We start from the raw sequence: 13,416 nt of genomic DNA, 5'->3' as shown, positions 1-13,416 counted from the left end.
CGGGACCAGATGCCATGATCTTAGTTTTCTGAATGTTGAGCTTTAAGCCAACTTTTCCACTCTCCTCTTTCACTTTCATCAAGAGGCTTTTTAGTTCCTCTTCACTTTCTGCCATAAGGGTGGTGTCATCTACATATCTGAGGTTATTGATATTTCTCCCGGCAATCTTGATTCCAGCTTGTGCTTCATCCAGCCCAGCATTTCTCGTGGTGTACTTTGCATATAAGTTGAATAAGCAGGGTGACAATATACAGCCTTGACGTACTCCTTTTCCTATTTGGAACCAGTCTGTTGTTCCATGTCCAGTTCTAACTGTTGCTTCCTGACTTTCATCCAGACTTCTCAAGAGGCAGGTCAGGTGGTCTGGTATTCCCATCTCTTGAAGAATTCCTCAGAGTTTATTGTGATCCACACAGTCAAAGGCTTTGGCATAGTCAATAAGGCAGAAATAGATGTTTTTCTGGAACTCTCTTGCTTTTGTCATGATCCAGTGGATGTTGGCAATTTGATCTCTGGTTCCTCTGCCTTTTCTAAAACCAGCTTGAACATCTGGAAGTTTACAGTTCACGTACTGCTGAAGCCTGGCTTGGAGAATTTTGAGCATTACTTTGCTAGCATGTGAGATGAGTGCAATTGTGCAGTAGTCTGAACATTCTTTGGTATTGCCTTTCTTTGGGATTGGAATGAAAACTGAGCTTTTCAGTCCTGTGGCCACTGCTGAGTTTTCCAAATTTGCTGGCATATTGAGTGCAGCACTTTCACAGCATCATCTTGTAGGATTTGAAACAGTTCAACTGGAATCCCATATCCTCCACTAGCTTTGTTTGTAGTAATGCTTCCTAAGGCCCACTTGACTTCACAATCCAGGATGTCTGTCTCTAGGTGAGTGATCACACCATCGTGATTATCTGGGTCGTGAAGATCTTTTTAAATAAGTTCTTCTGTGTATTCTTGCCACCTCTTCTTAATATCTTCTGCTTCTGTTAGGTCTATACCATTCCTGTCCTTTATTGTGCCCATCTTTGCAGAAAATATTCCCTTGGTATCTCTAATTTTCTGGAAGAGATATCTAGTCTTCCTTTTCTATTGTTTTCCTTTATTTCTTTGCATTGATCACTGAGGAAAGCTTTCTTATCTCTCCTTGCTATTCTTTGCAACTCTGCATTCAGATGTTTATATCTTTCCTTTTCTCCTTTGCTTTTCGCGTCTATTCTTTCACAGCTATTTGTAAGGCCTCCTCAGACAGCCATTTTGCTTTTTTGCATTTCTTTTTCTTGGGAATGGTCTTGATCCCTATCTCCTGTACAGTGTCATGAACCTCCATCCATAGTTCATCAGGCACTCTGTCTTACACTAGTCTTACCAGTGAAAATTTAGAGGTTTTCAGGCAGAATGTTTTTTAAGGAGCTACATTCTGTTTATAAGAGATATATCTAATATATAACTTAACAAACCTGAAAGTAAAGTGATGATAAAAAGATATCAACAAAAAATTTATTATCAATCAAACCTATTCTTGAGAAAGACAGTTAAGGCTCCCCCTCCTTGGCTGTGGTCTCCTTCTATCTTCTAAGCCAACAATGGAGATGAGGTCCTTCTCACACAGGCATCACTCTGGTTCTCTGCAGCCAGTTAAGGTTCTCTGGTTTTATGGACTCCTGTGATTACACTGCGCCTATGGGGATGATCCAGAATAATTTCCCCAGCTCAAGGCCTGTAATCTTAATCAAATCTACAATGACTCTTTGCCATGTAAGGTTGTTAGGCTGCACCCACAGGCCTGTAAGCCTTGTAGCTAGTTTCCAGGCCTCAAGACAGAAGAAAGAGCCAGAGAAACCAAAAGAGATCTCAGGGGTTTAATGCATGAGGGGCACTTACATGCCTGAAGCAGGGTTCTAGAGCAACACCTCACCGTGTGGGGCAGACAGTTGGATGCTGCTGCTGCTAAGTCGTTTCTGCTGATGCTGCTGCTGCTGCTAAGTCGATTCAGTTGTATCCGACTCTGTGCGACCCCATAGACGGCAGCCCAACAGGCTCCCTCATCCCTGGGATTCTCCAGGCAAGAATACTGGAGTGGGTTGCCATTTCCTTCTCCAATGCATGAAAGTGAAAAGTGAAAGGGAAGTCGCTCAGTCGTGTCCGACTCTTAGCGACCCCATGGACTGCAGCCTACCAGGCTTCTCCATCCATAGGATTTTCCAGGCAAGAGTACTTTGCTACAGTGGGCAGGATGTAGCAAAGTCCTGGCTACTCAGGGCAGAGAGAAGCTACTATTTACAGGGGGAATTGACATCAGGTGGGTTCACCAGTTACCAAGGGCTAATTAACCCCTATAATTAAGAGAACTGAATCGCCCACCGTGTGAGTGAAATAGGCAGGAAGAAAATCTCAACCACTCTCAGAGGTGGCTTATACTAGACAGCCTAAACCAGTACTTTACTTTGATTTACATCTGGCACCTACATCAGTGCTCCATCAGTTAAAAATTAGGAGGAGAATGAGACTAACTGAACCCAAGAGATGACACGAAGACTGTATGATGTCTTTACATCTGAACAGTAAAACTATAAAGCATCAATTCATTGCTTAGTCACTCAGTCATGTCTGACTCTCTGTGGACCCATGGACTGCAGCCTGCCAGGCTCATCTGTGCATGGAATTTTCCAGGCAAGAATACTGGAACAGATTGATATTTCCTACTCCAGGGGATCTTCCCAACCCAGGGAATGAACTCGAATCTCTTGGGTCTCCTGCATCGGCACGCAGATTCTTTACCACTAGTGCCACAGGGAAGCCCAATTCATTTTTACCACACAAAATGTAAATCAAATACTCTTTAAAAAAAAGAGAAAAATATTTAAAAAGACAAAAATGGAAACAAAACAATTTAAAAAATCAAATACTCTGACTCATTGACAACTAATAACATTTATCCATTTGATTTGAGGAGCTTTATAAAGGGAACAAGTTACAAATTAGCTAAGGGAGTAGATCTTTCATTAAGTTCTCTTACGACAAAAGAAAAATCAACGTAAAAAATAATAAGAGGGAGGGAGCGAAGTTTTGAAGGTGATAAATAAATTTACAACCTTGATTGTGGTAATTGTTTCACAGGTTTTACTTATCTCCAAACTCCAAAGATGTGTTAAATATTTACAGCTTTTTGTTTGTCCATTATATCTCAATACAGAGATTTTGAAAAAGAGAATAGAAATGTGAATCAAATGTCAGATTTCAACAGTTAAGAGGAATTCGAAAGCTGAGGCTAGTTTGTGAGCTAAATTGAATTACATAGAACAGAATTATCTTGATAAGTGCCTCAAAATTAGCAGATAGGCATCACAGAAATACTCCTCCCTCTCCAAGAGGCTTTACTCCAGAAAGAAAGGAGTTGAGTATGATTAACATAATAAGGATGTAATTAGTTCATAAATTCTCCTTGACACTATATAAAACTGAGAGCTAGGCTAAGTTACAATTACTACATAGAAGATATTTCCATGGGACCATGATAGACATGCATGTATTTCTCCATACGCCTACATCTTTGGTCATTTAAATAAAACAATGTATTTTTTAAAAAACTCTAATTCTGAAGAAGCTTATTTAAGTCACCCAAATGGCTGCTGGATTTAACCCCCTTGCAGTTAGGAAAGAATCAGAAGACAAAATGGCAAAATAATTTTAGTCAGTAAAAATATAATACAGCACATATTTTAATTAATTATATTTATAAAGCCCAAATATTTAAAATCTGCCTTCATATTCTTCTACTCCTATTTTTAAATCAGTCCATTCAATAATATTTACCAACATATGAATTAGAGGTTTAATAGAAAGAGAATGAGTTTTAAAGTCAAACACGACAAGATTTACTTGTTTCCCCTTTCTTTGCAGCTGTGTGACTATTGCCAAGTTACTGAACTATTCTATAAAAGGGAAACAACAACATTCACTGTAGAAAAATCACACTTTATACACAATATCTAATAATTGCTATAGAGTTTACTTTGCTATATATACAATATATAATACATATAATAATTACTATAGATATGCTGCTGCTAAGTCACTGAAGTCGTGTCTGACTCTGTGCAACCCCATAGATGGCAGCCCACCAGGCTCCCCCATCCCTGGGATTCTCCAGGCAAGAACACTGGAGTGGGTTGCCATTTCCTTCTCCAATGCATGAAAGTGAAAAGTGAAAGTGAAGATGTTCAGTCGTGCCCGACTCTTAGTGACCCCATGGACCGCAGCCTACCAGGCTCCTCCATCCATGGGATTCTCCTGGCAAGAGAACTGGAGTGGGTTGCCATTGCCTTCTCCATACTACAGATATAATAATTTATATATACTTGTAATAATTGCTATAGATTTTACTTTGATTGGGTTTTATATATATACATATATATATATATATATACACTATAGACTTTACTTTGATTGGGTCATACTATTAACCCTGTCTCCCTCATTTACCTATTTTTGCTAGTTTAAATGAAAACTTGAAGTAGTTGTGAACTGAGATGCCTACCACAGTGATTGGCATATAGCATGTGCTCAGAAACTTTAAGTTATAAATATTTATTTCTTGTAAATAAAGGAATTGTGGTTGATGCTTCCTTAACCCCACAGACTTTTATTAGTAGATCTCATAATAATGAGATTCTTATTTATCTAACATTCTTCTTTTTTTTTTTTTCCTATTTCGAGTTGTCCTGGGAATCTTTGGTTTTTCTTTTTTATGAATCATTCACCATCTCACTGATCCATCACCACCTGTGTACTAATACCACACTGAGCATCAAAGCACCTCTAGAATCATAAAGGGTTTTTTAAAAATCACAGAAAGAATATTACTATGAGGAGACTCAGATGTTAGGTAATCAGCTATTATTTGGGTGGCAAACCTCAAAAAATAGTTTGATAGATTTTTTTTTCCTGTAGAATTAAATAGTTTTTTGAGCTTTTTATACAGATAGCCTTAACTTCTGGAGAAGGCAATGGCACCCCACTCCAATACTCTTGCCTGGAAAATCCCATGGATGGAGGGGCTGGTAGGCTGCAGTCCATGGGGTCGCTAAGAGTCGGGCACGACTGAGCGACTTCCCTTTCACTTTTTACTTTCATGCATTGGAGAAGGAAATGGCAACCCACTCCAGTGTTCTTGCCTGGAGAATCCCAGGGACAGGGGAGCCTGGTGGCTGCCGTCTGTGGGATCACACAGAGTCGGACACAACTGAAGTGACTTAACAGCAGCAGCAGCCTTAACTTCCACCAGTGATCCCTATTCTTCACTACTGCAATAATCACTCCACAGATACAAAGAATCCCTCAAGTCAGATTAAGAGCATATAATATAAGCCACAGAAACTAGAGCCTGGAAAGATGACCAAAGAATGAAAATTCCATTTCAATACAGTTCAAGCTAGACTCAGAAAGCTGCAAACTCATAAATGCAGAGATTAAAACTTACAATGTCATTTTAGTAATGTTTTCTGGATAGCCTAATTTTCAGCTATAATGCCAACTTGTTTTTGTCTCTCTTCTAAATCAAAACTGAGGAAAAGTCAGAATGACAAATGTAGCTTTGACAAACAATGAAGAAAGAAGACCAGAGACACACCATGCTATACTTTTTCCATGTCACAGGAAGAGCAACACACAATGGCAGGGAGAGGAGAAGGCAGGGAAGCAGCCAGCCAGAAGCTCTTCCTCCAGACACAACTATTTTCAAAGATGTACTGTTTATTCAATAAATTTTGTGGGGCTGCTCCTGTGAATACTTCATTGTTTGAGGCACAATACAATGGACTTTGGGGAGGCAGTTGTGATCCCAAAATGGATTAAATTTCTTTGTATCACAGTGTTTTTGTACATTTGTTTCTTTTTAAAATAAATATTCTATCTTCAATTGATCAGTCAGTATTTATCAGATATCTATGAATACACTCAAAAAGAGACAATTTATATTAAAAGCAATCTTTGGTGCTGGAGAAGACTCTTGCAGTTCTTTGGACTGCAAGGAGATCAAACCAGTCCATCCTAAAGGAAATCAGTCCTGAATATTCACTGGAAGGACTGATGCTGAAGCTGAAGATCCAATACTTTGGCCACCTGATGCGAAGAGCCAACTAACTGAAAAAGACCTGATGCTGGGAAAGATTGAGGGCAGGAGGAGAAGGGGGTGACAGAGGATGAGATGGTTGGACGGCATCACTGACTCAATGGCCATGAGTTTGAGCAAACTCCAGGAGATAGTGAAGGATAAGGGAGCCTGGCATGCTGCAGTCCATGGAGTCACAAAGAGTTGAACAAGACTTAGCGACTTAGTCAGCAATACAAAAACATCTTTGTCAATTAGATCAATGGTCATCATTTGAAAATGGGGGGAATAAAAAAAAGGAAAGAGTAGATAACAAATTTTAAATTGTTATTCAATGATTCGTTTACCTAACACAGATAAGGTGCTTGTAATGTGTGAGGAGATGTGCCAGGTGCCACAGGAGACAAAAATCTGAATTGAGACAGAAAGAAGACAACCATTTTGCAGGTCTTACTCATTCTCCTGTGATTAAATCCTCCCATTCCTGATTCATACAGACACTGGACTTTAATCTTGCCTCTACTCTGCGATCTTCAGCAAGTTACCTAACGTCTCTAAGCCTCAACTTCTCCATCTAACAGAGTGGAATTAATAATAATAGTATTAGCCTTTGTATTTAGGTTGTTGTGGGGCTTAAACAAATGATGCATAGAAATCATTTTAACACAATGTCTGATATAAAAACAGCTAACAGATATTAATACTCTCTTCTGAGTTTCCATTTAGCTTATGGCACTCACTACTTTTGCCCCATAAACCAAGACTTAAAGTCTCAGCTCCCAGTTAGAAGAATGATGAGGGTGTATATAAAAGATCTGCACTTTTCCCTCCAGAAAATAATCACAGTCTAAGACCATGGGTATCACTTTATTATCTAAGTGAGGAAAAAATTACAGAATCTGCTCCACAGAATTCTAAAAATGTCCTAACACTGAATTGGATCACTGAAAAATACTTATACTATAAAAAACACAAGATAGAAATAAGAAATTCGAATTTGGTACCAAGACAGACATAATGTTCTAAGAATTTAAAAAAAGATTACATAATAATTTTCTTACTTTTCTTTCTTACTGCCCAGTTGACGAGCTGTGTATTGATCTCCATAGTCAAGCAGCACCAGTTGTCGAGAAAAGATGTTCACTTTGTTGCCTATAAATAAATCTTCCAGATGAAGGTCTTCATATTTTGTCCGCTTTAAAAAGGTGCGATGATTCTTTACATCATGCTGGAATCAAAAACAATACAATAAAACAAATCATTGTCAGTAGGAAATGTTAACCTTATTATAAACTAGAAATAAAGTTATTAATTCTGTATTATTAAACATAAGTTACATCAGTTCAGTTCAGTTCAGTTCAGTCGCTCAGTCATGACCGACTCTTTGCAACCCCATGAATCACAGCATGCCAGGCCTCCCTGTCCATCACCAACTCCCGGAGTTCATTCAAACTCATGTCCATTGAGTCAGTGATGCCATCCAGCCATCTCATCCTCTGTTGTCCCCTTCTCCTCCTGCCCCCAATCCCTCCCAGCATCAGAGTATTTTCCAATGAGTCAACTCTTCGAATGAAGTAGCCAAGGTACTGGAGTTTCAGCCTTAGCATCAGTCCTTCCAATGAACACCCAGGACTGATCTCCTTCAGAATGGACTGGTTGGATCTCCTTGCAGTCCAAGGGACTCTCAAGAGTCTTCTCCAACACCACAGTTCAAAAGCATCAATTCTTTGGCGCTCAGCTTTCTTCACAATCCAACTCTCACATCCATACATGACCACTGGAAAAACCACAGCTTTGACAAGACGGACCTTTGTTGTTTCATTTTTGCTACAAGTACAAGTAATAATTTCTTTGATAACATGCATTTCCTAGCCTAATCCAGTAATAACATAAAAATTACAAATTTGATACTTTTAAATCCTGAATAGAAATTTTTGTTTATTTCCAAATCATGGTAGCAAATTAGTGCCTCCAAGATGCCAAATTTCTCCTTTCTTGCCTACACAAAATCCCAATACCAGATAGGTCAGCCTGCAAAAGGGACTGTCAGGAAAGGGACACAAAGAAATAAGCAGGATCTCTTGGCTCAGTCTTCTACAATCTGACTTTTTGTAGTGATAACAGCATTCAACAATACTGACATTTATGACTGTGATAATCTTTATCTACAACCACTTGACTATTGATTAATACAAAACATGAATAACCCTACTTCAGTTTTCTAACTGAAAAAACAATTTCTATTAAAAAAATAAAGGTACAAAGTATCTTCTTGTAATGGAATTATAATGCCAACAAATTTTTTGATTTCCCAAATAATAATGTATTTTTTTCTTTCAGTTTTGTTGAGATATGATTAATATATGAGTTTAAGGAATATGGCATAATGATTTGACTCACATAAATCATGAAGAGATGACCACAAAAATTCCATGAACATTCATCATCTCACATAGACACAACTAGAAAAAAAGGCAATCCTATTCCTCCCCCAATCCCACCTTTACTCGGTTTGCCAACTTTTAAGCAAAGAAAGGCTCGTTTACCATTTCAACAGATCCATCCCCGGGGTAAAATAAAAGCTCATAACGTCGAAATAGTGAAGCATTTGGATCAAACCACTCTGCGATGAAAACGAATCTCTCACTATGATTCTGCAAAGAAAGAAGAATTTTAACAATAACATACAAAATATAAGCCCTCTTGAAAAAATCCTATGAGTTGAAAGAATGACCAAATATTTGCAATGAACAAATCTGCTATTATAATACTTATTAATAACTGAATAATTCTGGTTTTCAACAATATGACAGCTATCAACACATCCTTAGAAATATTTCCTCTAATTTCTTATTAAATACCCTTTGATATCTCAGAGTTGATTTATGAACTTAATACTTCACAGCCACCCAATCATCCTGGGTAAACTGACACTTTTTTAGAACATGAGCTCCTTATCTGACAACTGTTATAATTCAGTACCTCTCCATAAAGTTCTAATTGTTCTAAGTTTAAGATTCCAGCAGTATTAGAATATTGTTGTCATTCAGATTATAGCAAGCATCTTTTCTCTCCTTAGTAATTTCACATGATAGTATCTTTTTATAGAAATAGTGGGAGAATGTGTTAGTCTAGGTCCCCCGAGAAGCAGACAAGATGCCAAGACAGGATTAAACATTCAAGAATCTTATTCCTGTAGGAGAAATTCTGAATGGAAATTCCTAACAGAGAAAATAGGGAGGGATCCAGAGAAAGCAGACAGACCACAATACAGAGTTGACCCTGAGTTGAAGGAGAGAGAGAAGGAAGTTTGGGGGGAACCCTCCTGAATTGCTCTAAAGTCTAAGGAAGGTTCAGCAAGACATCAGGCAGTGCTCAAGCCAGATAGCCCTCAGAGAGTTCCCTGACTTCCGGTGATGGGTGGGCCTGTTTTAGTATCTCTGCTTCTCTCAGCCAAGGGCTGGGAACCCCTGGAAAACAGGTCCTAAACACAAAAGCAGAAGTAGATTTCAGAGCACAGGAACTAAGGCCCTTTGGTCACTTAAGCTCCCTGTAGATGAAGATCTGTGAGGTGTATACAATGAAACATAAGTCAAAGATGGCCCTCTTTCCTTGACTATTAGGCAGAATTTCCCATCACACGCTATAATAGCTTAGCCCCTAAAGGTCCTTCATCACAAAAAGCAAATGAGGAAGGAAGAAAGGAATCTAAGGGTTTTGTTACTAACTCTAGATTTAGCATCTGATTCTCTGGTTAGTGTATATAGATGAGTTTCTTTTATATTCATAATTCACTTATAAATTCTAATAATAGTATGTCTAGCTATATTTATGATCATATTCATAAACTATAATAGAGGCACTTTTTAAGACACTATTTTATTTTTCCCGAAATCACCCAAAAAGACACATTTAAATAATGTGTAGTAGTCAAGAGAAACAAAAAGATAAGAGATACACTATTGTCTTAATACAAGTCTTTCGTTATTTTTCATATTAATCCTTATAAATACAGCATTTTATTTTTATTTTTTAATATGACTGCTTAAAATTTAGGTTTCATTGTGTATTCTAGTATTATACTCTCCTTTTAATACAAAATTTAAATAGTAGTAGTTTATCAAAAACCTTACTATCTATATTAAAATATCCATTTGTTCAAAAGCATTATTGAAATATTGCCTTCATTAAAACAGGTAAAATTATGAAATAAAAGAAATGATGAGACATGTAATTGAAGGTGAGGCAAATGAAAAACCAGTGAGACTTGGTAGTTCCATTTATCCAGGCAGCCTTAACCACAAAATCACACTCTTTAATTCTATACCAGATGGTAGAATTTTTCATGATTCATTATTCAGAAAACAGCTTTAATACAAAGAAAGTAAACTGAGGAAGTACTGTTTCTGGCTAATAATGCAGCTTACGGCATATGACTGCTGCTTTCCAAGAACAACCAGAAAAGTGGGATAAAAAAAGAAAAAAAAAAAAAAAAAAGGATCTATCTGATGACATTGGAGAGCACCTAAGACAGCCAGATTTGATAATCTAAGATTCAGAAAGAAAGGAAGCTCACTGAGGTGAGCACAGTACTTTTTATACTGCTTTTACCTGAGGACATGTGCTGAGACTCAAGTCAAGCTGGACAAGAGATGAAGAAGCCCAAGAAGCTGACAGAGGAAGGCCGTCTAGAGGCAGAGATTTTTGACAAGGTCATGGGGATAAGTAGACAGATATTGAAATCTGAGGCTACCAAACCAGCCGAAACTGGAGGGGCAAAGATCCTAGAGAAAATGAAATCTTAGAGAAGGGAGCTCAAGCCTGTGTTTGCTCAACGGAGCTTTCAGTAGCCTTTCTGTTGTGGCTCCTGGAACATCACACTCCAGGAGCATGGGTAAACTAAAGGGAAACTAATACTAACAAAATTTGAAACAAGTTTTGTATTCACGCAACGCTTAGCCCTTAATCATGCTGAAGTGACACTTCCTCTATTTTAGCTGCCTGAATCTCCAGAAATGGAAATACAGGTTTTCCTATGCAATGTCAAGCTTTCAAAGATAAACTATGCGATCTACCAAAAAAGAAGACCAACAGGAAAAAAGAAATAATAGAAAGAAATCCATGAATACCCTAGTTATCAGACAAAATTTTCAAAATAAGTATGAAAAATATATGTAAAGGTTAATAATTTCACCAGAGAACCAGAATCTACTTTTTTAATCAATCAGAAATTAAAGAATGAAAAGCAATTGCACACAGCATTCTATAACTAAGAAAATTACCCTTTAAAAGGTGAAGGTGAAATAAATATTTTCAGACAAGTAAAAACAGAAAATTTATTGCCACTGAAGTTCTGAAAGAAAATGGTTCAAGATGATTCAAGAAACAGAAGGAAACCATTGTTTCCAAAAACAATGGAAATATAAGTATGTGGGTAAATCTAAATAAATAATGCATATATAAAATTACAATAATGTCTTGCGGTATATAAAATAAGTAGAACTTGAATGCAGGTCAATAAGAATATAAAGAGAGTGAGGGGAAGACAATATTCTTTAAATCATGTGACGCAAAAAAACAGTATCTCCTATATCAGCTACTCAATCTTTTCTCAAATTCCAATGAACATCAGTGAAGAGAATATCTCTTAAGATAATAGGCACACAAACTGGAGACATTCTGTTCAATTTTTTACACTCTGTTCTGTTAGAATGACTTTTCTTCATCTCCTAGTGCCCAGACAACAGGAAAACAATTCTCAAAATATTTAATAAATCAGTGCCATTCAAATTTTAAGACACTAATAATAACTATTAATCATGACAATAACAATAATAATTTTTAGAATACCTACTAAGTAGCAGGTTCTTTACATACATGATCTCTTTCCAGTCTCATGACAGACAGTGTAGGTTGACAGAACCAGGGATACTATTTCATGGACAAGAATAGTAAAGCCCAGATAATTTGAACACTGGTCCAAGGTTACATAACAAAAAATGAGTAAGTCAGCACTCAAACTTTTGTTTGAAGACAAAACCCATATTTTGTCCCATTAAACTGCACACCTACACAAAATGATACAAAAGTCAGTGTTAAAGGAAGTACTCATTCACTGGGCCTAAACTATGGTGAACTGAAGTATTTAACTACTCATCTATGTAAAGTTAAATAATTCTATTTCAAGGTCAATTTTGTAACATTTAACAATCATGTAGGAGAAAGGGAACAGATTATTATAAAATAGGATAAGGAAATCAAGTTGTTCCCTGTGACATCAAACATACTTAACAGAATATCTCATTTCAATTACATCCCAATTCCAGAATCTTAAGAAATCAAGTCAGTGAGGTGTGCCCTCATAAAATACCAAAAAAACCCTTAAATATAGAACTACATTTTAAAACCCATATAACATTCATATGGAAATGCAAGAGACCCAGCATAGCTAAAACAGTTTCAAAAATGAAAAACAAAGTTGGAAGACACATTTTCTATTTTCAAAACATACTGCAAAGCTACAGTAATCAAGACAGTATACTATTGGCATAGAATAGATACAGGTTAATGTAAGAGGAGAGAGTCCAGAAACAAGCTCATACATATCTGACCAGCTGATTTCCATCAAGGGCACCAAGACCATTCAAATGGGGAAAGATCAGTCTTTCAACTAATAGTGCAGGGACCACTGGGTATCAGACCAAAAAAATGACACTGTATCCCTACCTCAGTCTACATACAAAAATTAACTCAAAATGGATCACAGACTAAACACCAAGAGCCAAACTAGAAAAACTGTTGGAAGGAAACATTTGTGACTTTGGGTTAGGCAATGGTTTCTTAGATAAGACACCAAAAGCACAAATGATCAAAAAAAACAGAACAGCAAAAACACAGATAATCTGCACTCTAAGTCATCAAGGGAGCAAAATGACAAGCCACCAAATTGGAGAAAACACTCACAAATTACGTTATCTGATCAGGGAGGGTCTAGCATCCAGAATGTACCAAAAATTTTAACTACTCAATAATAAAAGACAACCCAGTTACAAAATGGACAAAGGATCTGAGTAGACATTTTCCCAAAGAAGACATCAGAAGATACACAAAGAGCCAATAAACCTATGAAAAGATGCTCAATACCACGAGCTATTAGGGAAATGGAAATCAAAACTGCAATGAGATAGTACCTCTCACACACCTAAATGGCCATAATAAAGATATACAATAACAAATGTTCGTGAGGATGTAGAGAAAACGAAACATATATTTTGCTGGTAGAAATGTAAAATGATGCAGTTACTCTGAAA

The 13,416-nt window shown here is 37.1% G+C and overlaps 1 protein-coding gene across 9 annotated transcripts in view; it reads right to left on the bottom strand.

Moving 5' to 3' along the window:
• Positions 1-13,416, bottom strand: part of NME7 (NME/NM23 family member 7) — a 249,209-nt gene that overhangs the window by 196,980 nt on the left and 38,813 nt on the right. For 5 of the 9 annotated variants that reach the window (XR_015143506.1, XM_086344828.1, XM_086344835.1 and 2 more), the window contains exons 2-3: positions 8,653-8,760; positions 7,168-7,334 (exon numbers count right to left, since the gene is read on the bottom strand). Coding sequence is in view for 7 of the 9 variants with exons in the window: in XM_086344828.1 (XP_086200954.1) it covers positions 7,168-7,334; positions 8,653-8,760 (275 nt within the window). In the remaining 2 variants the exon portion in view is untranslated. Of the gene's footprint in view, positions 1-1,878; positions 2,146-6,453; positions 6,518-7,167; positions 7,335-8,652; positions 8,761-13,416 lie in introns of those variants that run through there. The other 4 variants (XM_086344832.1, XM_086344833.1, XM_086344834.1 and 1 more) reach the window with 2 other exon arrangements.

The sequence above is a fragment of the Bos grunniens genome, chromosome 16 (assembly GCF_055505025.1).
Source record: "Bos grunniens cultivar Pamir isolate PY7600 chromosome 16, Bosgru_T2T1.0, whole genome shotgun sequence".
NCBI classification, from domain to species: Eukaryota; Metazoa; Chordata; class Mammalia; order Artiodactyla; family Bovidae; genus Bos; species Bos grunniens.
The sequence above is the reverse complement of the archived record's forward strand: the minus strand, read 5'-3'. Positions and strand labels throughout refer to the sequence as shown.